Genomic DNA, 25,595 nt, shown 5'->3' on the forward strand with positions numbered 1-25,595 from the left:
TTTTAATTCGAAAAAGAGGACGAAAAGAGGACAAATATAGAGTCTTAGCTCTTTTATTATTCTATGTGGACCAATAGATATTCAAATAATTAGTGAGAAAAGTTAAAATTAAAATTTCATTTGGTTTGAGGCGAATCCGAGGTTTCAGGTACCTACCATTTGTAAACATGACATTTTTTCCTTTTTTTATAAAAACCTTCACATTCTTCCTTATTTTCCAGAAAAGTGATTCTTTTACTTTTTTGCTAACTTTACTTGGAGTTCTTGAACTGTAAGCTACAAACATGCACTTATCTCAGAAGAAATTCATAAGTTTTTTTCGATACTCCATTTTTGTTTCGAAGTAAAAATCTACAAAATAAGAAACGTGTTTCTTAATAATTTACAAATCTGACTGTTTCTGACCAATGTAGGAAAATTTTCTAAAACCTTTCCGTTTCTCACGAATTTCCTACAATCTGCCTATTTCACACCAATTTAGTTGCATTTTTAAATTGCTGCTAGAATATGACTCGATTTCAACTTAATTTCGTTTTTTTTAATACTCCTGGTTTACTCCTTATTTTATGCATATAAAAACATAAAAATTCCCAATCATAATGCTAAATCTTCCTTAATTCCTAAATATGGAGTCGAATTTTTGACTGCGAGGACTAGTCAACTATATCATTCGAATGCTGTAGAAACTATGTAGCTTTAGAAATAGCTGCGCAGCGAAATTTTTTCCGTAAAATTTGACCACATCTGTTAAGTTTTGCTAAAATTTAACAATATTTTAGAAAAAAGAGGACGTTGTGTGAAAAAAGTGATGTTCTTAGAATTTTTACAAAAAAGAAGAATTAGACGAAAAAAGAGGACATGTCCTCTAAAAAGAGGACGAATGGCAACCCTAATATAATACAGTACTAAATCCAAGACTCAAACTAAATAACCGATTCAATCAAATGTTGTTATTGTGGACACATGTGTTGCGGTTCAATTTCGGAACCACAACTGGCAATTCAATAATTCAATGTGAAATCTCGACTTACACACTGTGCTATTGAGTTAACGAGACCAAACAAAACGATAAAATCCGGGGGGCTGCCAGGAATTTCGCGCCGCGTCATTCACAATAATTGATAAAATGACACATTTTGTATAAGGAAAATGTCACTTTGTGGGTTATTGTGAATGACGCGGAGCGAAATTCCTCAACACCGAATTTTTCTGCTCACAATCCAAAATTTGTTCAAAAAAATATCCTACCCACAACCCGATGTCCAAGAATAAAACGCCAAAGCCCACTGACCTGCCCACAAAAGTTTACAAAAACTTTAGTTTTGATTGTCCGCGAATTTGGAGCCATTACCCATACCCATATATATACATGTTCAGTGGGCAGCCTACTCATCTCCACCTCTACATACCATTTGCTGAATCTACCCTTCTAAATTTGTGTGAAAAATAATTCCAACTTAAATTTAATCCAAATTAACTTTACTTATTGTGGATCAACATTCACCAGTTCATTCAATGCGGTTTTTCACAAAAATTCAGTTAAATTAAATTCGCATTCCATTGACACCGATGCCAACGTGAAAACCTTTACTTTTTAATATGCCACCAACCCAAACTAATTTCCAATCACTACAACACTTTAGGTATCCCTTTCGATGTTTAAAGCAAACAAAAATCCAACGATACAAAATTCAGTCACACCAATTTAATTGATGTCAACCAACTCAATATATAAAAGGATTTTGATTTAGTGTTTGACCTTATCGTCGTTCAATACGATAAAAATAATTGAACATTAACATTTCCTAAACCGAATAAAAATCACCATTATCATTATTATACTGTTACTATAAAACATTCCAAACTCCAATACCATTTCTCCGATATCCATTTTGCCGGAGCACACAAAAACAAGACAAATTACGACCATTAATTTCCTATGACAAAAGTGTACCGGGATTACAAGCTGAATATTCGGAGTTTCGACGTTCTCGTATTATGTGAACTTTTGAATGTGAAATATGTGACAGTGAGTTGAATTACATTTATTTTCATTTCTGCAACAGCTCCACTTAGTACACATACATACACACCCTTGTGGATACTGTACTAGTAGCAAGCACGTCAGAAAACTAGAATAAGTCTTTAAGACTGACTGAGAACTCGCTGAAGTTTTTACATATAAATACTTAATGGGGACGTCAATGTTCGTTATTTATTTGTCGGAACGAGAAGAAAACGGAAATTCGAAGCGTCGAAATAAAATTTAAGTGCAGAGAATGAAATTTGTGGGTCATGGGGTGACTCATAAAATCTCTCAATATTTGACCTGATTGGTAAATCGATTAACGTTTGTGCTTGGGAAATAAAATCTAGAAAATTTAAATCCGAAACTCTGTCACCCACACTGATAAACAGTTATTGGGATCACAGGTTATAAAAGTATAAAAGACAGCTACAGAACGTAGCAGACATTGCGACGTTAGTCCCGTACGATCCCGAATACCTACTAGGGCATAGTGCGTCTGTTCATCGATCTTGTTCTTATTGCCGGCGTATGCCGAGGGCTACACGTATAACTTTACAGAAAGTATTCATCTTAAAAATTGTGCTTAGAGCAATTACAAAAGCCCGTACGAAGTTTCTTTCGTATAAAACCAAATCTAACAAAAATTTTTGATGGAATCGTCCTGTTGCAATTTTGTGGACCAAAATACTACCACCTCAACAATCTCAAAATTCCAGGAGGATGAAAAAAAAACTCTCAAATCCTTAAAATTCTTTGAAATCTGGAATCAAAAATATTGTGGATTGTGTGGAAAAAAAAACTCTAAGAACTCCTTCGAATTCCTTGAATTCCAGAACTGGTGTGTGCTATAATTTTGGGAACAAACACATTGTCACATCAGTAATCCCAATAGTCCGGAAGGGAACCCAAAAAAACCTTAGAACTCCTTCAAATTCCTTGAATTCCGGGAAACTAATATACTCCCAAACCCACCTCTAAAAGTGAGCGACTGGAGAACGTTGGCGCGGAATAGGTCCGATTGGAGAAGACTTCTGGAGGAGGCCAAAACCAATAGTAGGTTGTAGTGCCCACCTAAGTAAGTAAATATGTACCGTATAACACGCAGGTTCTTTGCAGAGGACAGGACTTTTGCACGGCTTCTAAGTCCCCAGTACATTGAACAGCGCTAAGAATTCAACATTGCACCAAGTTTACACAGCCTTGAAAATGTTTTTTTTAATAAAATTAAAATTTGTGAAACTGATGGAGGAATTTGAATGATTCTATTGGAACTGGCTCTCAGAGCTAGCTTACCAAAAAAAAATCTTCATTTTAACGTTTCATATTGGTATTTTAATCATAAATTATAATCTTATTCTATCCCATAATTTCACCGAATGCGCTAAACTGATGTGTTAGCTTTTATTGTACATATTCGAAACAGCGCTATAACTATTTAATTAACAAATCTAATTTAATTATCAAAATCTCGTTCAACTTTATATCGACCATTCGGTAGATTATTGTGCAAATCATTGCCAGCAGCATAACTATACAATCCGTAACCACGAATACCCCAAAAATGTGGCTGCGGTAAAATACTTTCATGATGTGTGAACATTAGTTGCAACACATTCGGATCAAGTGATTCGTTTTGCCCGTTCCAAAATCCATAGTTGCCAGCCACCACCGCACCAGAATAGAATGGATTCGATCTTAAGATATATTTTCGATGTCTACCCTCAATTGAACGATAATAATCATTTTGCGGAATTTTATTTGACTGCTGGAGATGAAGAAACGAAGAAGATGGTATGAGTGTAGATGATTGTGCTGCTGTTGTTGTTGGAATCGTATACCGTTGATATGTCGATAAGTCCTTGCCATTTGGAAGATTTTTTACAAAATCGGTTTTAATGAGGGGAAGAAAACGGTTTTTATTTACGACATCGTCATTAGCAAACAAATTTTTATCAAATGGATTAAAACTGTGTCGTCTATGGTAGACGTTGAATCTCTGGTTTTTGTCATTTCGTAAAGAAGCCGCAAATGCCTTTTCATTTGCTCTGCTTGCTTGATATTCCTCAATTTTGCTGAATTTGTCGTTAGACTTATTTGTTATGCCATTATTGGATTGCTGGATATTTTTATGGATTGTTGCTTTTTGCATCTCAATGTGGCTTAATTTTTGAATATCTAATTTTCGATTGTCATTATCCCCATTTTGTCGTACATTCAAAAATGTTCTTGATATGTTTCCATTTCGGATATGATTACGGTTGTTGTGATTGAAATTTTCGTACACATTTTTTGTATGATGAACGCTTGAAAGTGTTATTGGTATGGTAGCATTACTGACTTTCATGACCGTTCTTTTGTTTCCGGTGTGACCGGATACATCATTTCCCTTCGTTTCGTTGTGATGTTGATTGTACAGTGGTGTTACTGTTACATAAATCCACCGTCGTCGTTTGTTGTTCCCATCTGTTGACAATGTTAATTTATAAATTACATTTTCATATTTAATGAAATGTGTTGTCGATGGTTGATTTGTGATTGTTGTTTTTGTTGAACTTGATTGAGTCGAATGAATTGATTGTAGGTTGTGTTCGTGCGATGCTGGTGTATGTAATTTGTTTGTTTGATTGTTTTTGCCGATTGAATTGTACGTTGCTACAATTGGATGTGAGTTTATCTGTGAACAGAATGTCATTAGATGTCTTAATGTTTTGAACAGAAATCTTATGGGGAAAAAGTTTTAGCCGTTCAGAAAAGAAATCTGGCTTTGAGAATGTCGATTCTTATTTGACAATAGAATTTAGGGAGGACATATGTCAGTATCCGGACTTATACCAGTAGTCGGACACTTCCTTCATTGGTAGTTTTATTATGACAGAAAGAACAATAGGTGTCCGACTACAGGTTCTTGCCCGGAGACTGATGCCTGTCACACGAGTGACACACATCCTATCCACCTATGTCCCCTCGCAGATCGCATTACTTTGCATGTGTCCTTTGTGCCGTTTCGAGTCTCCTAATGTTTCATTTACTAAAAGACAGAAATTTTTTTGGGAACCAGAACCAGCAGACCGTGATGCAGTTATTGCTTGACTATCACTCCTTTTTGAAGATCTTCACTTTCCATTGATTTTTGAGAACGAAGAGCGCCAAGAGCGCCAAGAGCGGAATGGCATTGCTGGTTCCTGATCTAGCTAGCTCATCTACCGTGCCTTCAATACGGCTATGGCCAGGAACCCACATTAGCGTGACTTGACACATCTTAGAAGGCGAGTCTAGTGCGTCCTCTACGCTTCCAAGGCCAAGGAAGATAAGACTTTATTTTGATCTAATGACTTAATAGCCGCTTGGCTGTCTATAAATATATGAATTGGAGAATCAAAGAAAATCTTGAAGCAATGTTCCGAGCAACTGTCGGTAAATCCTGTAATCTCCGCCTCAACGGCACCTGCGTATTATCCTAATGACAAAGCCAGCTACTACATATTCCATACTTGTAGCCATAATATTTTTCAAATGTACTCTTTATATATGATAGACCTCAGACTTCCAATGAACACATCGTTACCCTTACACCTTTTTTCCAGAGCCGTAAAATTGTGTTTAAATATCTATATTTTCGACTTTCGAAGGCACGCCACTGACGACCTAAAAGGCTGTGAAGAACCGTTGAACCCGGTCATGAACCATAAGGATGCAGTCAAGCCTCAAAATTTCCAACTTTTATGTCAACTTAAGACTATAAGCAACGCACTTCAAGCATGTATCAAACGAATTTTGGCATTGTAAAAAATCTGGAAAAAATTTACATACAAAATAGCACTTTGTTTGGCAGCTGTCACTCGAAGCACTTTTGCTAGAAGTGCGTTGCTACAAGTGAAAATTATGTGTCTGAGTACTCAATCAATTAAATGCTTTTGTAACTTTACTAATACTTATTAAGTCTATTATATACGCGTGCCCTAATTCCAACTTTAAGCTCATTACTAGCCTAAATGTGTTACTACAAAAAACTGAACCTGATTGATTAAAAGTCATTATAGTGAATGATGATGATGATATAACATGGAAACTCTCGGGCTTCCCGAATTGATACACTCACTATAGCAATGCTCCAGCCGCAAACCACAACAAATGCCACCACACCTACACTGCAACAACGACAAATATTTCGAATTTTCAACTTTAACATAATTATGGGGAAACCACGAAAAATGCTTTTATCGAAATTAACACTGGAAAAGCTGATTTACAGCAAAACCAAAAATAATTAAAATAATTTGAATATTTAAATCGTTTCAAGTTACCAACAACCGAATGTGCAGAAGGGAAAAAAATGTTTGTTATTTCGCAGAAGAACAATAATAGAAATAAAAAAGCGACTTTTGCACACGAACGATTTTCTTATTGAAACTGAAAAGAACAATTTTTTTTTCTTGTGCCACTCGTTGCAAATATAAAAGCAGAAGTTGATGGGGGTCTTTGTTGTGTGGAAGAAGAAGAAGAAGGAGAGGAATGACGAAAAAAATAGTACACAAAAATATTATTTAACATAACAATGCGATTGTAACTTTCGCTTGAAAAGCATTTTTGTGTTTAACATGATGAAGCTATTAAAAACACTTAAAGAGCCATGGCATTTAATGCGTGAATTCAATTTATGTTTTCATTTCTATGTCATTTCAAAATTACACACAACAACAATATCACTCTGGATGAATTCTGACGATGACGGACACTTATATTTTCCAAATTAAATTTTCCAAGTTTTATTTGGAAATTCTCTTTCTGCTTTTGATTGTGACCTAACAACCCTTTCAGAATATAATTATCGTTACAATAATAATACTCTCGTTGTCATAAATTAAAATTTCATCGGTACCCACTCTCGGATATAATACTATTATTATGCTGGCTTTAGTATTATGTATAATAAAACTAGGCCCCGCCACTTGGGTGGGTTGGAACCCTTGAATTTTTTCAATAGACTTCAATTTTTTATAATAAAAAATAGTAAAGGAATCGTAAGTGATGAGTCTTGTTTGTTCAATTAAGTCGGTTTCGGACACATGATAAAGAAAAGAGTAAAAAGGGACTCTTAATGTCAAAAGTAAAGGGACTCATAACGTCAAAAGCAAAGCAAAGTTGACGTTTTCGTGTTAGTGATGTGTGTGATATAATTTTGTCCTAACTTATGCTAAAATGGTTTTTAGCGAATTCGATTTCAGAACTTGACTAAAGTTCGTACTGGAAGCTGGAAACCTCTATTGAATCTAGATTTCCAAACGAGGTAAGAAATAAGTCCCATGTCGCTACTCCGCTGTGTTCCATATAAGAACTGAACCTCAAGTACTTATCTCCAATGAACATATAGAATAGGTAAAGCCCGGAGCACATTGAGTAGTAATTCGACATAAGTTATGAGTACGCTCAAGGTAAATCGGTCGATTGGCCATATCTATTCTATCGTTTCATTAATTTCTTCATCCTTCGTCTACTCAAGAAAAATTGGAAAAATGATTTATGAATTACTAGAATTTAACATTTTTACATATGCTTTTTGGGCCTTGCGACAGTGAATAACTCACATTTTTTTCAATTTTTTTTTTGTATATTTGACAGCTCGCTCTCTCATGCCTCTCACGGAGTACTTTTTGTTGAGTGGAGTGGATACTTAACAATTACAATCCAATCGACGCTATTCATTCCACATTCATTACCAACGTTACGATTTTTACGTATATGTATTATGGCCAGAGAAATGTTAAATTGGTACGCCTGTGGCGAGTGGTGGGAACATGTGAATGACAGTTGGCTCGATGGGAGAGAATGTGAGAATGTGAGAGAATGAAAAAGCGTCGATTGGATTGTAATTTTTGAAAATGTAACTTCTTTTATATTTCTTCCGCAGTATTCTTTTATTGGATGCGCTATTGAAATACCTAGAAAATTATAGTCATCACAAGATACGATTTTGAGACTTTTTCACATATAAAATTCTCAATAATCGAACCTCGTCGAAACAAGGTGCCGAGGATTCGAGATTAGATTTTGATTTGTAAATCATTTTGTGTGGAATCATTTACAAGCTACAACAACTCCCAAAACAGAAAACATATCAAATTTTACTTTTCTCTCCCTGTGGATCCTCTCGATTCGGTCAGAGTTAAAACTGTGCAATCTGTAGATTTTTTTTGGTTGGACCCATAATACAGCTAAACATCGGATAGCATTTCACTGATTATTAATTCTTGTGCAATGGTGACTAAAAAAAATTGAAACCGACGTTCCCTATTGTAGACCATTTATGGTCATTTCAAGTGATTTTCTGTCGTAAGATCCTGACTTTCAGTCGAGGGACCTATAGACGATGCTAATCGTCCCTGTTATGAGCATTTTATATTTCGTTCATGGGAAACGATATTCAGATATTTTTTTGTTCAAATGTACAGTACCAAGTATTTATAGTACAAAAAAAGTTTGTTGCATTAATTGGAATTGAATTTCAATTATGCAAAATTACCTCGAAAATTACTGAATTCACAGTGCATTGATTTGGTATGCAGCCATAAATTTTAATCACTTTTTAGAACAGTAAATTAATGAATTTTATGGATTGGACAAGTGTCCGTACTCGAATCATATCATGTGCAAGTCCATAATGAGGTTCTCTAAATTTAATTACATTTTTAAATATAGCTATTGTGCTAACTAGTTAGCAAATGGGTTGTTTTGCACTATAGATGTGAGATTGCCGATACGAGCCGAAGGCGATTGTTATTTAACTTAATTTTTTGAAAAGATCGTTTTTTACTGGTTGCGCATTGCAGCCTTTTTTTCGATTTTAAAAATAAATTAAAAGATTTCCCTGCTAGGTGCTTTGGTACTGGTGTATGGTACACGCCTCCTGTAACGTATCCAAACGATAAGATTTTTTTGTCTTTTCGTTACAATTCTTAACGTTAACAAGCACGTTGCCATCTCTGTAACGTTTAGTAAAAATCGTTCAGTATGCTGATAAACGTAAAAGTACAAATAACTTTACTATTGTGGTACAACCTCCGTACCGTTACGAGGCTTAATTTTTGGTTCTGATGGTAGCGTTATAAATTAATCGTTATTGCAACGTTGATTGCAATAAAACGTTTTACGAATCACATTTTCCAACTGCATTTTCGTCGTGTGGAGGATACAATTTGTAACATTAAAAAGAGAATAAATAACGTTTCCAGCTTAATACCGCTGGCTTCCTATAAGTCAGATTTACTAATTCCATTGATAAAATATTGATGCGGACCCATTTTTATAATATAATAATCACAAAATTAATTTCATGTGTTTCAATTGCAGGTTAACCACGTGTTTGTTGTGTAGTGGAGCATGTTTGTAGTCGAACAGCGCATTGCAAAGTTTATACATTTTTTCCAGCACAGTTTGGCCACCTTCCTGCAAATTAGATCTACGGATTGCAATAAAAAAATATTGATCCGGATGACCTTTTAAAATAGTAAATGAAAAATAAATCGAAAATTGCGTCGTCCATGTGTATGCATTAACAATGGTGCCATTTATTGACAGGGCATTAACGTTGATTTTAGCGTTAGCGGGGGATTTAACGTTGGAAATTAGCGTTAGCGGCCGTTTAGCTAACGTTCTCTAATGTACCAAAGAAAAAAAAACGGTAACGGTTGCCTGCTGTGTTGTAGTGTGTGTTACTCCCTAATGGAGGCTTCATAATAGGAATTTATGTTAAGACTCTTAACTTAAGAGTGATTTAGGCTTCACCTTCTTTTAAGACAAGCTTACGACGTGTCTGAAAAATTCCACTTTCATCACTAGTGACCAACGCCGTTTTCTGCGCCTAAGAAACATAAATGAGTCGAAACCAAAAACACATAAACAAGAAATCACACCAGTTTACGTTTTTCTTCAGGTCAGAATCTGACCGTCAGATCAAGTCAGGACCGCTTTGCAAAGTGCCTAGTCTTAATAGACTGTTACGTTGCGATTACTTTGTATCGTAAGACTCCAAGTAAGTACATGCAGCGAAAATTGTGCCAATCATTGAATAGACGTTCTCAGATTGTCATTCTTTATTAATTTGCCCAACATACATTTTGAATAACTAAATATATCAAATTCAGACGATGATCGTGAAAATGTAATACTTTATCCAACACACGTTCTAGTTATGGTGCCATCTTCTTCTGTATGTTCGGTACATGTTTGCGTGTTATCACAATGTGATACTCCCTGTTCGTCGACAAAGCATGCTCCTGAAATTATTAATTGTGAATAGATTTAACAATGTCGAGCTTCCACCGATTCTTGACTCTTCGAAGTGTTTTTTTTTAATAAAGTGGAGAATTTTGGACAATACAAATTTGTATTTCGCGCTCCAACCCAAAGCTCTAATAAAATTAAGCTTAACTGGTTTGACCTTTTTGTCGCGTTCGGCTCATTTGATTTCGAACATAAACTACTCAAAAAAAATGCTTTGTGACATCAAGTACGTACAAAGTGCTTTATTAGCCACTAAATGTGTAATTGTGACAGGAAACCGCCTAATAAAGCACTTTGCACCGAGTTTCATGCAACAAAGGTATCTTAAGCATCTTAAGTGTGTCAATTTTGCAAATTATGACCTTGAGTTGCACAAAATAAGCTTTATAGGTGGAGGATGCAAATTGTATCTAAAAGTTCTGAAACATACCTTCGATTTGTTGAACAGCAATTGTTAAAACAATCGCAATAATCATTGCAATGATTAACCAAGTTTTGGTACTGAATGCCATAATTGTACGGAACGCGTCTAATATATAAAAAAAACATTTCGAATAAATTCAAAAAAGACTTAAATCATGCAAAAAAAACATTGTTTTCAATAACTAGTAGACAATTACAAACAACAGTCTCATCTGTCCATTAGAATTCATTACAAGAGTATTTCCATAGTGGCATCTTTGTATACATGAATTCTAATGGACAGAGACTATTTTTGTGAAAATATTTTCTAAAATTTTCTTCCACGTTTTCTCAATGTAATGTTTCTAGGAGAATTTGAAAAAATGGAAAAAAATTAGTAAAAATGCGTGAAAATATGGAAAACTGCTTTCCAAAAAAAAACGTCCCAATTAATTGGTGTAAGAATGACACTGTGGTTCGCAATTATATACTCACTAATTATTAGTCTCACTAATAAACAGAATTTACTTACGAACAAGTTTACTGTGGAAGTGATAAGAGTTAGACTGCTAACTTTGAAGTGGAATGTAGTTTCATTGGTCGCATCAATTTATATATGATGTCGAGATGAATGTAAATAAACTTCAGTTTCTTTTCAAAATGACGTATACGACGATCCGAGTATAAAAAAAAACTGGATTTCGACTTTGAAAAAAAAAACACGACATCGTCTTGACCTGATGACCTGTTTTTTTAAGTTAAGAAAAGTTTATGAACGCTCAAAATATAACACTAGGAGGTTGTGGTACAGATCTAGGAAATATTTTGTTCGTGGTGGATAAATAGGGACAACAGTATGCACTGAGAAAAAGATTACATCTGACACGTATAAAGTGTGGTAAGGAAGTTATACACCATACACGTATGCGTACTTCCACACGACACAACACGTATTTACATACATAGATATTGTATAATATACGATGACTAAGGTAAGAAACATGCCACTCGTATTTTATACAAGACGTAGGTGTCGTATGTTAACATGCATATACGTGTCTGGTGTATATCTTCCTTACCACACTTTATACGTGTCAGACGTTATTTTTTTAATGTTTTGAGTGACTATGAATGTACGGCAGTTGTTGTTAGTTAAACATACGTCTTGTTAATATCATTGAGCCCTCCGCAAATTTATAGCCTACCTTTAGGCGGAAAAATATTCGTTTTCTGATGATTTCTCTGAACCAAAATATTTTTTTTGAAAGCACGCAAAAATGTGCATTTTTAAAGGAAAAATTAGTTTGTGGGTGATCCCTCATCCCACCTCTAGAAAATTAAGCAGATTGTGTAAATTTATGTAATCTGCACAGTTTCTACCAAGTGCGTTAAGCTATGACTATCAAACAAATTTTTACTTTAAATATAACACTTTTTGCGAAAGAGATTTTGGTTCAGAGATATCATAAAAAAAAATCCAAATAGTTTTCCGCCTGAATGTAGGCTACAAATTTGAAAAAAGTCCATTGCTCTAAACGTTTTCACCACTTTCCAGCAAAGTTTCTGTGAATGAATATGGCGCTGTTGTAGTTTTCATAACATGCCCTATGTGGGTGAAAACAATGAAAGTAAATGGATAGGTATGGCCAAACGTTCAAATTTGTTCTAGCCGGAGCACATACGGATTTGCATGGCGCCACCTCAAACGAACTCATTTCTAGTGCAAATTTCCACTAGAAATGAGTTCGTTTGAGGTGGCGCCATGCAAATCCGTATGTGCTCCGACTTGTATGGACTGGCCATACCTATTTATCTACTTTCATTGGGTGAAAATGCTTTGCTTATGAATATATTTTTGTAAGTTCTCAGTGTGGAAATTGCCAGATATCTTAGCGATTGAAATGACCAAGTAGTACATGGTTATAAAAAATGTCTGTATTCAAATTGTTTTAAGACTTTATAAAATTAAGGACAATCTGAAAATAGTACATTACTATACCAGTGAAGTAATTTGATATCTCGTATCCAGACGAGTCAAAGTATCCGAGGGCTTCAGCCCGAGGTACTTTTACTCATCGTGATACGAGATATCAAATTATTTCACGTGTAAAGTATAACGTTTTACTTTACGAGCGAGGGAAAAGGTTTTCACTAGTGAGGGAATAGCCACATTACCTCACTAGTAAAGTAAAAGGTTAAACAAGGTCAGAAACTGACTGGAAATTGTTTTGTTTTTGACATGATTTTTTCAAGGTCGACCTGAATTTTATAAGTACTTGGAAAGTACACCTTGAAATATAACGTTTCTATTTAGTCATTCGATTGTATTCAATTCAGGTTGACCCGATTGGATTGCAATCCCTGAAATTTAGAAGTATTTCTAAAGTACTAGGAATTCTAAATTGTCATAATAATTTTCAAAAAATTGCGACGATGTGTTTTGTGCAATCCAAAGCTGAATCAAAAAACCTGATGGTAGTTGAGAAATGCTAGAGGAGTAGAGTAATAACATAACATAGCTCATAATTGGGAAGTGGATAAATGTATTAGCGGTGGTTTTCTTTTCATTTTGATATGCTAGATGCAGGTTGTGAGAGAGATAAGGTAAGAGTGGAGCAATGACTGAAGTTGATGAAAAGCAGAGCTGTGGTAATAGCGATTGATTTGATTTTGAATTTGAATTTCGGGAAAATGCATTAGACCAACCGTCCCAAACAGGTGCGCTTACAATATTAAGTGCAAAGAGCCGAGATACCGAGAAAAATTAAAAAAATTACCGCATTTTCGACCTGCCGCATGTAAAATTGAATACAAACTTCACACACATACGTCAATTTTTGTAAAGGGAACTTGAAGAAACCGTAGAAACGAGAGTACCAAACGCACTTCAAGCAAAAGTGGTACTCTAAATAGGGTACTGAAACTTGACAGTGCTCCATACAAAATTTTACACTGTAAAAAGAGTGGGGATAAAATTTCATACAAAATAGTACCAATGAAAGTAAATACATAGGTATGGCCAAACGTTCAAATTTGTTCTAGCCGGAGCACATACGGATTTGCATGGCGCCACCTCAAACGAACTCATTTCTAGTGCAAATTTCCACTAGAAATGAGTTCGTTTGAGATGGCGCCAGGCGCCATGCAAATCCGTATGTGCTCCGACTTGTATGGACTGGCCATACCTATTTATCTACTTTCATTGAATAGTACTCTATTTGGCAGCTGTCATTAATAGCACTTTTGCTTGAAGTGCGTTGGAGTACCACATTCATTTATTCTGGTCGCTTTGACTGTCTTAGAATGAGTTAAAATTGTTGTAAAATTTTAGATTCGTTAAAAAAAGGTTCGTCATTTGATACGACGAGAATTACCAATTATTGTGCGATAGTCTTGCAGTTTCCGATGTTTTTAATGTTTCTTTGGGACTTGTGTCACGGACTATTTTTTTAAATTCTAAAAAATACGGGTTACCAGAAAAACACTTATTTAGCCCAATATCCCATAATCGCGGAATCTGAGTATAGGCCTAGTCAAGGGCGATATACTAATGTGTTTCTTTTGTATAGATGTACGAAATCAGTATAGGGAAAACAATAAATGTTAAGATACCCATAGCATAAAGCATAGAGAGAAGTATAAGTATCAATAGATTCTGATACCCACTTGTACCGTTGTTCTCTCTAAGCGAAGGAAACTCCATTAACTAAACCACCATTAAAAAATCCATTAATTTTATTGAATAAAGTTTTTACTCAGTGACATGTTTTGAAGTAGTAGCAGTCGACTACTAATGAAATGAGTTTATTGTACATAGATTTACAATGTTCCTATTTTATTTTTATAGCTTTTCCATCTTGTACTAATTTTAATTAAATTCCTTAACTAGTAACTAGTACTTAACTAGTTAATTGCAGGATATCTAAAAATATTATTATGTCGAATCATCACAACAAAGTCATACAATCTCCTACTTCACGTGTGCAACGTTTGATTGAAACTCTATCTCATCAATATTTTTATCATACGTTTCGCTACATAAGACATCCCAAACCAGAGCTCATCTGTTATTCTTGTCGTCGTTGTAGATAGCAGATGACTAACCTTTCACTTTTCAAATCAAAAACCTCCTTTCGCTCCTTTCGGAACGAATTTCGAAAACGAATTCGCACATAGAACTAAAGCGGCTCGTAACACAATGTTGACAGTAAAACCATCAAAAAGAAAGAAAAGTAAAAATTTTGTTTTCGTCATTTGAGCGATCGAAACATCTTGCCTATGGTTTAATCAAACATAATATAAGACAACATGTTTTGCTGCTTAAGATTTTGTTTGAATAATACGTTGAGTCGTCCTAAAACTACCGGTCACAGCTCTAATATTGACAGAATTAAGCTGGACAGTGCACATATGGGTAAGTGTTGTGGGTTGAGCTCAAGATGTTGTTATTGCGTGTGTCTCTAGCACTAATAACATTTTATTGAACAAATATTCTCGCAAATATTGCAGGACATGAAGTTGTTATAGTGAAAGATGGCTGTCGCATTTGTGGGTCTGGCGGCGCCCTGACTAGTGCTCCGTTAGTACAATCAAAATCCTACTTTGAAGTGAAATTACAGCAAAATGGTCACTGGTCGGTTGGTTTGGCAACGAGGAAAACGGATTTAAATAAAACAAAAGGCGGAACCGACAAGGAGTCGTGGTGCTTGGGATCTGATAATTTAGTTTTACATGACAACATCGAAGTCCACAAATTGTCGATGAAATCGAATGACATATGCAGTTCATTGGACAATATCAATGGGACCACTGTTATTGTGCCGGAATCTCAATCGAACGAAACGGGTATACCATGCGAGGGCGACACGTTAGGTGTGGCATACGATCATGTGGAATTAAATTTTTATTTGAACGGGAAGAAGTTAGACATTCCAGTGTTAAATGTTAAAGGAACCGTCTATCCGGTGCTGTTCGGTACGATTCGCTTTCAATGTCCTTTTTACTATGTCCGGGAACAATATTATTGACTAAAGCTCGTAAATATTTATTGCAGTGGATGACGGAGCAATACTGGACATCATACTGGACGACTTTAATTACGGGCCACCGCCTGGTTTCGAGAAAATAATGATCGAACAATCGCTACTCTAAGAGGTCCATGTTCATCGATTTAATGTCGCTCTGATTACCGAGAGAGACGCCATTTGAAAACATAAATCTAAACAATTTATCTAAAGACTTAAAATTAGCAATGGTCATTGGCATCACTGTTTCACTGTAAGCACACCATCCCACACGTTGTCCATAATAGTCAAACAGTGAAAAACAAAACCACAAACGAATGGCTTCTAAAACCTTATCTGCTAGCGTGAAGTCAAATATCTTATATACCGTACGCTAACCGATAAGCTGTGAACAGCGCAGCTCTGCTTCCCAATTTTTGTTTTGTGTAACGTGATTACAGCCCTTGCCTTCTGCTGCAAACTTCCCACATACATCTGAACAAAAATTCGGAAGCAGGCGCCTAATCTACTAATTACATTTCCACTTAAAACGAGATAAGCAAAAGGTCTGTTTACAACACTCGAATTCAATATTTAAATTTTACCTTTACATAAAAACAAATCGTATTCATGAATTCATAAACAATAATAAATTAATTAATTAATTTTACAATCGCTGGCGTCAACATTAGTGCATTTAATTTATAAAAAAAAAACATATTTAACGGATAGGAGATGAAAGACATGATAAGGAACTATTTAATATGTAAAGTAATAAATGTGATAAATTAATCCAAACTAATATTGTGGCCATGTTTTAATTGACTCGTTTATTCTTTGGTAGTTGGTGTGACCAGTACATCACTGACAATAAATGTGGAATCGACATGTTTTCTGTTTTGGGAGCTGCTGTGGTTTGTAAATGATTCCACGACAATTTTGTTGAACGAATTCAAATCTAGATTTTATTTTCTGAATTTTGGCGCTCGCAGCAATAATGAAATACTAAAATTGAAAATCTAGATTTTCATTTGCTCAACAAATTTTGTGTGGAATCATTTCCAAATCACAACAACTTTCAAAACAGAAAACATATCGAATTTCGAGAGGGAGGTGCGGGAAAATAGGAAAAGTTGGAAATATGTAGTTTTGCTTGTACAAACCCTATTTTCTTAAAAATTAATTTTTTTTCCGTCTCGTCAATACCATTCATTTGACATATCGCACACGATCTTTGAGCGAAAAGATGCCTGTTTTTCACTAGTTTTTCAAGCATATCTCTGGATGTTTGATGAGACGACACAAAATATTTAATTTTTAAGAAAATCGGGTTTCCCGCACCTTTTTTCATTTGTTGTAAGTTAATTAAACAAATACGAAATAATAGGAAGTCGTTTCACGTCAGCGCTCAACAATTTGTACCGCTAATGTCGTTTACAGATAGAATACGCGCTTTAGTTATTTGTTAAACTAGGGGAAAAAATTTAAAATTTCACTTCGAGGGTGTTATTTGTGGCCAGAGTGTAGCTTGGGCCATAGTCATCCGAGATAAAGAAATTTCCTTCTTGTTTTACCGACCTTATTGCATAGTTTTTCACAGCAAAGGCAGACGAAGTTTCAACTGAGGTAAGAAAACGGCTATTATCTCAACTGCATTGTGGAAAAACATTCGCTCAAGGAATGATTTCAAAAACAATTCGTGGAAAAGCTAAGTATCGTTGCCGTGTGTTTCATAGTCCATCGTTATTTTCCAGCACTCTGCAACCGAAATTTCCCGACTTATTCAACGGGAGCAGCTGCTTAGTAAGGATTGGAAGAAGGTAATACTATATATCAAGTCCTCTAAAATGAATTAGTCTTTTCTAATGCGGTCAGACCTGTATCTATAGTGGGTAATTCAGATAGAACGACTTATTTATTATTTGGAAACGGAGGAAACGGAAAGTATAACTTACCGAACCGATCCGAACCCAAGAACCTAGTCTTTTTTTGTCCGAACCCTTCATCAACAACGGTTCAGAAGATAATTTTTTAACCTTTTAATTTCAGTGACCAGCTAAAGCCAAAGTAAAGGAATCAAATCGAGTCTAAACATGGAAGTTTCGATATTATTTTTCGAGCCGAACCGAATCAAATTTTTGATTAAGAGCCGAAATCCAGCCCGTTTTTTTTATTCTTTTGATAACCCAAACCGATTCAGTATCCCGGTTTGGCATACCTCGATCCGTAACAATTTATACATTCATTACGTATGTTTTTCAAAGTATACAAGGTTCCAATATGGCCTATACCATGACTGATGAAATTTCTTTTCGAAATAGCTCGAAATCTACGTGACTTTTCTTCTAGCAAATGTCATTGAATTGGATTATTGTAAAGTCAAGAGTACCCTCACTTCGGAAAACACGAAAATTTTCAACGTTACCGATATTTACAAAAAGTTTTTTGCATTCAAAATTTCTAGATAAATCGCTAAGTGTGTCCAGAAGCCCGACTTGACGTTTTCGAAAATTTGACACACCTTAGTGAAGTATCGCCAAAATCAAATCGCTAAGATTTTTTGTTTGGCGATTCGTCACATTTTGGCGTTTCGTCACACTTTGGTGATTTTTCTTGACGTTTTCTTCATGCTTTGGCGATTTTTCTTGGCAATTCATCACTTTTGGTTGATTTGTTGAATTACCAAGAAAAGAAACGCCCAAAGTGAAAATAGTCATCGAGTGCAAGGTACTTTATTCCCACCGAGATATTCATACAACGTTTGATTCCATAGAGGCAACTAAAGTTTGCAAATTTCGCATGTTATGATGCTCATTGCTCAGTGGCATAAATACGTTTTTGATTGAAAAAGACCGAAGTGTACGCATTAAATCTCTTTCGATTTAGTGCGTCGGATAAAATGTCTGACATTTTGTCTGTGGAATCGAACATAACACCTTTATCTACCGTAAAAGGGAAAATTCTCTAGGATCGAACAAGACGCCTTTACGTTACCTCTCGTGAAAGTATAGTTTCCTTAAAATCGAACAAAACACCTTTCCGTAACCTTTTGTAAAAGTTTAGTTTCCCTACGATCAAACACCTTCTCTTCACCTTTTGTGAAAAAATGGGTTCACTAGCATTGAACATAACGTCCTTGCGTTACCTTTCGTAAATGAATAAATTCCCTAGGATCGAACACAATCATCATCATATTTTTGTTGATTTGTTCCACCACGAAAAATCGACAGAGTGTGAAGAAACGCTAAGGAAAACAAGGCATCAGAACAGTCGGAGCGTTTGCTGCGACTTAGCCCCGTACGATCCGTAATCCTATTTCGTCCGTAACCATAATACGTCCGTAGCCGTAATACGCCCGGAACCCTAATACGTCTACAACCCTCTAATGCGTCTGTTACCAAAATGCAAGTCAAGTTGGGCATGGTCGAAAGAAGATTTTTAGCTCGAAATAGGTTTCTTTGTAAATTGCACCGATGAGTAAACTGCATTATCTCGAGTCAAAAATTAACAAACCTTTCTTTTGTTTCGTTCGTAGTTTCTCCAATAGTCATTCTAAGCTAATTCTGCAACATTTTAGTTGTTTCCACTAAAAAATGAGACACATTATACGAAGAAATTTGGGTGGTCGTTCAGGTGTACCAACAAAGATTTTGTCAGAATGAAATCCAAGCTCATCCTTTGACCTTTTATTAACCCCTTAAATTATGTAAAATAACTAAAAATACTTTATAACAGAAAATAAAAATAATCCACGTATGATACAGCGACATAGTAGAATGACTTTCCATCATAAAAGATGTTTCTTGGTAGTCATGAATGTCATGATTGGTATCGCTGTAAAGCCTAGACCTCAGGCTAAACAGTAACTATATTTTTGTGATCAAACAAGTCACCAGTAGGGTCCAAACAGTTTTCGAAGCTTCCTGCAGGGCACAGAAAAACGAAAAATCGATCTAATTAAAAATTTTCCCATCGAAATATTTTCTTGTTATGTTATTCTTACTCGTGGTGCCGCCCTCTACAAAAACCACTAAAAACATTTCATGTCCACGAGAGGTCGAATAAAAAAAAATTCAAGCTCACCGTGAGTAAAGACAAATTTACCATTCTTTGTGTCTTTTGGCGTTTCTTCAAACTCTGCCGATTTTTCTTGTCGATTTAACAAATTGATCAAGAATGATGAATTGCCGAGAACAAATATGACAGAGTATGAGGAAACTTCAAGAAAAATCGTCAAAGTGTGAAGAAACGCTGAGAAAGAACGCCAAAGTGTGAAGAAACGCCATCAAGACAAATTTATGTTTCTGTGCGTTTCTTCACACTTCGACGATTTTTCTTGGAGTTTCCTCATACTTTGCCGATTTGTCTTGTTGATTTTTTTTTGACGATTTGACTCTGGCGATTCTCCCAGGAATATCCTGTTCGTAGGATTCTGTTATCATTCGCAAAACGACCAAACAAACTCTCAAACATTTTCTTTATTATTTCAAAAATTCAAAGTTTAAAACTACGAGACAAGACCGAATTCAACATCAACAAACATCAATAAAACTGGACTCATAAATTTAAAAAAGAAAAGAAAAATTGCTTGAGACAGCGCACAGATAAATGATTAAAAAAATTCAATAAATTCATACCACATGGCAATTGGTTAAAATATTAAACATTTCGAACAAATGTAGATTAATTCGGATAGATATCACATTATTATCAGCAACGATCAATTCCGTCACTCATTTTATATATTCGAGCTGGATACACTTCTCTCCGTAATTATCTCAAATCTGTCTATATCCATGAAATCCGAATTCATAATCTCTTCAAATTGTCGGAGCTCCTCCTGCAATACGAAAAAATCGCAATAATTTCAGGCCAGAAATTGTAGACGTTCTTAGTATCGTAAATTGTATGTGTAACACGAAAGCAGTGCTAGTCGAGTCACACATAGAAATTAAGCTACCAGAAGCCAAAGGAAACATTCACTCACCTGATGCTTATCATCCTTCGGTTTGGTTCTCTTTGTTCGCTTTTGTACAACGGAGTCTCCACAATCACTTTCATCGTCTGTAAGAATGCTTTTGTACTCTTTCTGACGCTTGGGTTCGCGTTTTGTAACCCTTGAATAGCTACGATGCGGTTTCTGCTGTAGCGCAAGACAAAAAAAAAATGAAATTGAATGGAAGAGGGTGTTTCAGACTTGACTTACATCGTCAGCTGTCAACCAGGTTGTCTCAAATAAACTGGGAGCGTCCTTGTCAAAGTATGATGTTGTTACTTCAGTCTCACTAGACTCTATCAATCTCGTCGCATCGTTTTTGTTTGTGGTCAATGTGTTCACGTTCATTTTGGCTCCTCTCGAAGCAGACGGCTTGGATGCATCACCGAAATGAGTCGAAATTTTGCTCTGACTTTTTGGCTTTGGCACGGATGTTTGGGTATTTTTCAGCAATTGTACCGCTGCTCGGATACTACCGAACATTTTGAAGGCATTTGACGGCATTTTGAAGTAATTCGATGAAGCGGTTGCCGTCTCCGTGGAATCCTTTGTCGACTTCATTGTCGAAGTTGCCAGCGTTGCTGGTTTCTTTCGAGAAGCATTTACGTGCGGTGCAATGGCAGAAATGTTAAGGGCTGGTAGACTCGGCCTGTGCGGGTAACATTCATCATCGCCGTCATCGTCGCTGGCGAATCCGAAAGCATTTCGTATGTCGCTTTCAAGCGTTTTCGGTTTTTCAGTCTGAAAATGTACGATTTGTGTAAATAGATGGGGGCCTAACAAATCTTAATGGGGGGTCTACACAAGATCGCACAACGTTCCAGATTAAAAAATTTACCTCGGACAACTTATGTGTAAGTGGTTTCTTTGTCAGTGGTGGACGCGGCTTTTTAGCTGGTGACCTCACTGCTGCTGCAACTTTTGTGACATCTCCACTTTTGATCGGTGATTTTTCACATTCACTGTATCGCGAAAAGACATTGCTTGGGTATTTTACACCGTCTGAATTGAGTCGCCAAGGAGACGCATTACCAGCATTTACAATTTGTACGGGTGTCGACTGATGGAGTGTACTTTCCTTTCCCGGGCCTGTGTACGTAGCCGCGAAACGTTTTGGTGGTGTCTCGGTTGGTGTAGTATTCGATTTTAGTAGATTCGATAGCTTATGAATGCTCGCATTGACTTCAACATCAAATTGTATATCATCCACTAGATCGTCCACCATATCATCCTCCAGAATTGATTGCTGTTCGTTCGGTAGAACTTTATCGTTTTTCTGACAATAGCTTGAGGAATCTTCTGCGCTGACGCTTCCTTTGTCCTCCAGGTCAAGTACAATTACTGGGTTTGTGTAGATTTTTTCCTTTCGCAACGACTTAATCGGTGGTTCAGGAATTACTCGCCTTTTTGTAACATTAGACGCAGACTCATTCGTAGTACGTGTTTTTAGTTCCTTTAATCCATTCATCAAGACGGAACGCACTTTCTCAATGTGTTTTGATCGGGTAGTATTACCCTTCACCTTCGTCACTCCTCCGTTCTTTCGATTTCCCTTTCGTTTCGCAATGGCAGCCTTGTTATCGGCAACCAATTTTGCTAGAACCTTTTGCGTCTCTTCGTCACCGTTCAACGTATTTTCTTGAGAGTTCGACTCGAAATCAAAACCACTGTTCACGGTATTGTTGTTGGTGCTATTGATGCGCTTGTATATGGGCACGGCCGATGCATTTGATTGATCCGACGAATCACTTGCACTGCTTCGATTAACCAACAGTTCCGGCTGTTGCTGTTTGGTTACTGCACCGACCGTTTTCGGATCCTCTTTTGTGGTAATTCTCCGCTTTTTCGGTGGAGACACTATGGCATCGACATTTGACTTTGGCTCCATTTTCTTCTTTTCGTTTGGAACAATTTCGTAAACGGACTGTGACCGTTTCCTTTTAGAAATGGTTGCGTCTTTTGCATTATCCTCGGCAACAGTTTGACTGTTGGCACGTCGTCGTCTCGTTGTGACATTTGAGATTACAGCCACCTTCGGTGGCGGTTTGCCATCGTTTTCTCTTGCCGGTTTCGCCTGTTCTTTACGATTCCGTCGGACTGTAACAAACTGAGTAGATTCGACGTCTGGTTGTGCAGTTGATCCTGCATTTGTTTTCGGTTTGGGCACTACTGGCTTGGCAGACTTTTTCTTCTGATTGTGTCCTACTTTCACATTACTGGCATGTGGAGTGTTGGCTTTGATCTTTTTCTCGTCTGACCTAGTCGTAACTGTTGGCTTCTTTGTTGTTGGTGTTTTTGTTGTTGGTGTTTTTGGTGTTTTTGTTGTTGGTGTTTTTGTTGTTGGTGTTTTTGTTGTTGGTGTTTTTGTTGTTGGTGTTTTTGTTGTTGGTGTTTTTGTTGTTGGTGTTTCTGTTGTCGGTTTACGAGAACGTGTACCACGTAAAGAACTGACATTGGATTCACCAGAATGTTTTGTAGCAGATCTCGTTTTGGTTGTGAATGGAACTGCCGGCTTAATTGTGGTGTTCTTCTCGACCACTTTTTGTTCGTCGGTGTTTTTACGAGTTTTCTTTGTTGGATTATCAACAGCAAGCGTGTCTTGTGCTGATGATTTTTCCCGATCACCTTGACGATCTGCATCCTTTTCTGAGCTGTGCAATTGCTGATTCTTTGATTGCTTCACTTTCCGAATCGTCACCGATTCAATTGATTTGTCCGGTGCCAATGTCACCGATGGTTGATCTATGATGCCTTTTGCATTTGTTTCTGTGACGATTTCCTCTCCAGTACGCTTCTCATCGTCTACCAATTGTTTCCTACGATTTCTTGGTTTGGAAGCGGCATTGGTTGGAACGGTGTCACCAGTCGGTGACGGCTTCTCCGGTTTGGATGTTCGGGCTGATGAGCTTGACAGTGTAGTTTTGTCATTTTTTGGTTGCAGAGGAACGGAATTCTTTTCCTGTAGTGGTTGAGCGACATTTTTTGGGAAGTTCTTCTTCCCTGTTGTTGTCGCATTTTCTTTGTTTCCTTTCCGAGTTGCATCTTTGAGCCGTCGTAGTGGTCTGGAATTTGCTAACGTTTGTTTCGGCGATTGTAATCCATTTTTAGCATCACTTACTGATGCAGCGCTGCGCAGAACTCGTTTCATGAGATAACCTAAAATCAAATTTTAAATTTAGCAAATCAGGAAATCATTTTCACACATTTTTTGTAATCTAAATAAACGCAAACATTATCGCGAAGTGCTTGATTACGGCAAAACCTACGACAAATTACGTGAACAAATCAGTATCAGAAGACCGCCAAAATTCACTGAAAAATCAAGATCGACTGATAAAGCGGATTATTTCGCTATTTTCGTTGTGAACCGTGGGAATTCAATGTACGGTAGACGATGATCTTAGTTTTAATACAAAATTTAAACGCTTATCGAATCGACAAAAACAAATCGGTTACGTAGACACCAATTCTATTATTGAATCTGAGCGCAAAATTAATTAAAATTGTCGAAGTTGCGTAGAAAGTTTTACTAAAACAAAAGTGACGCGCATCGAACGACTAACGGAATTTTTTCAAGTAAATTTCAGCATCCCACAAAGTAAATTAAATGAAATCACTTACTAATTCCACTTATCTGCCAAAAATGTTGCGATTTGAGTAATTCTCACTCGATTTATTCTAAACAAACACTAAATTTAATCTTTTTTTCGTGATATTCTACGTCTCTTTACTGTACGTATATTTTATTTGACTGTTCGAAATGTCGAAAATATTATTTCGAATGTGGTGAAATGTCCCACCCGAAAAATATATCAACGAAAATATTTTTGTGCTGGGTATGCTAAGTGGACCGTTCGTTTTAAATTAAATTTTATTTCTAGCTGTCGCATCCAAATTCCATTTTGATGATTAATCATGGGCGCGCGTTAGCATATCGCCCGTGATGCAAGTCCTATCACTATTTGATTGATTTTGATTTATTTATTTCCCAAATATGCGTAAGGGGATAAACATTATAAATAAACATATTATACGCGAGACAAAACAACGCGAGTAAATAAATTTGCGAAAACTTGTAGAAGATTGCATTATAAATAAAGACAAGAAATCGTTAAAATAAAAAGAAAAATTTAAGCTAAACAAGTTATGCACAAATCATTCTTTCCTCAAATAACTAGACCCTACCTTTTGAGCGGGTCAGGTCCCTTGATTGACAATTTTTTCAATATATTTTTAATCAATTTCATTTGATTTTCCGTTGATAAATTTCCGAAACATCACAAATAACTGATACTTTCGCTTGAGTACCAATTCGTTGTAAAAGTACTTTTTCTGGTCTCCATTTTCTTGTAAATTTGCGGCCAGATTTTTAATCAACAATAAATCATAAATATACAAGGACTCGTTGGAATAACGGCCCTCGCTCCGCTCTACCACTCGTGTAAGTTGTCTATTATTCAGTTTCATAGTCTAACGCTAATCAAAAGTAAAAGATGCGAATGTGGAACGATTAGAGGACTCTTTCACTTTGGTACAATATAAAATAGTACTGTAGACGTTCTTCCTTTACACTTATGTACAAAAAGGAAGCCACCCGGTACTTAATACATTCAAATGGATTCATAGCCGAATCGATTCTAAACTTCGTCACCAGCTTTCGTTTGATCATCGTACTAGATCCACCCGACAAAGGAATGTGTTCTACCTACCCAACATTAAGACCAACATCCAGAGGAACTCACCGATTTTCCGAATTCAAGAGCATCATGACTTGTTCTTCTCCGATTTGAATATTATGGATGCTAGACTTTCGGTGTTTAAGGAGCTCGTTAGAGACACTTTCAGTTACTAATTTTTTTATTATTGTTTTTCTGGCAAAGAAACT

At 36.3% G+C, this 25,595-nt stretch overlaps 3 protein-coding genes and 1 long non-coding RNA gene across 5 annotated transcripts; 1 reads left to right on the top strand and 3 right to left on the bottom strand.

Moving 5' to 3' along the window:
• Nucleotides 1–3,352: 3,352 nt before the first annotated feature.
• Nucleotides 3,353–6,441, bottom strand: LOC119070560 (myb-like protein D). The gene is made up of 2 exons (XM_037174968.1): nt 6,129–6,441; nt 3,353–4,703 (listed from the first exon to the last, which is right to left on the bottom strand). Exons 1-2 carry the CDS (start codon nt 6,216–6,218, stop codon nt 3,483–3,485), a joined length of 1,311 nt encoding a protein of 436 aa, XP_037030863.1. The 5' UTR covers nt 6,219–6,441; the 3' UTR covers nt 3,353–3,482.
• A 3,663-nt stretch (nt 6,442–10,104) lies between these two features.
• Nucleotides 10,105–11,344, bottom strand: LOC119070566. Its single transcript, XR_005086533.1, has 3 exons — nt 11,244–11,344; nt 10,740–10,838; nt 10,105–10,302 (listed from the first exon to the last, which is right to left on the bottom strand). It is a non-coding gene; the product is annotated as an uncharacterized LOC119070566 (long non-coding RNA).
• Nucleotides 11,345–14,900: 3,556 nt separating this feature from the next.
• On the top strand, nt 14,901–16,516 carry LOC119070564 (SPRY domain-containing protein 7). Its single transcript, XM_037174972.1, has 3 exons — nt 14,901–15,125; nt 15,221–15,685; nt 15,765–16,516. Exons 1-3 carry the CDS (start codon nt 15,020–15,022, stop codon nt 15,860–15,862), a joined length of 669 nt encoding a protein of 222 aa, XP_037030867.1. The 5' UTR covers nt 14,901–15,019; the 3' UTR covers nt 15,863–16,516.
• A 3,658-nt stretch (nt 16,517–20,174) lies between these two features.
• Nucleotides 20,175–24,472, bottom strand: LOC119070556. Of its 2 annotated transcripts, none has more exons than XM_037174961.1 (6): nt 24,332–24,472; nt 23,127–23,866; nt 21,549–23,021; nt 20,921–21,451; nt 20,702–20,854; nt 20,175–20,554 (listed from the first exon to the last, which is right to left on the bottom strand). In XM_037174961.1, the coding sequence occupies exons 2-6, from the start codon at nt 23,856–23,858 to the stop codon at nt 20,453–20,455; spliced, it is 2,991 nt and encodes a 996-aa protein (XP_037030856.1). In that variant the 5' UTR covers nt 23,859–23,866; nt 24,332–24,472; the 3' UTR covers nt 20,175–20,452. The 2 variants fall into 2 exon arrangements, with proteins under 2 accessions (XP_037030856.1, XP_037030855.1); XM_037174960.1 differs by having other exon boundaries at nt 20,702–20,857.
• Between the last annotated feature and the right edge of the window lie 1,123 nt (nt 24,473–25,595).

This window comes from Bradysia coprophila, assembly GCF_014529535.1.
Source record: "Bradysia coprophila strain Holo2 chromosome X unlocalized genomic scaffold, BU_Bcop_v1 contig_98, whole genome shotgun sequence".
In the NCBI taxonomy this organism is placed as follows: domain Eukaryota; kingdom Metazoa; phylum Arthropoda; class Insecta; order Diptera; family Sciaridae; genus Bradysia; species Bradysia coprophila.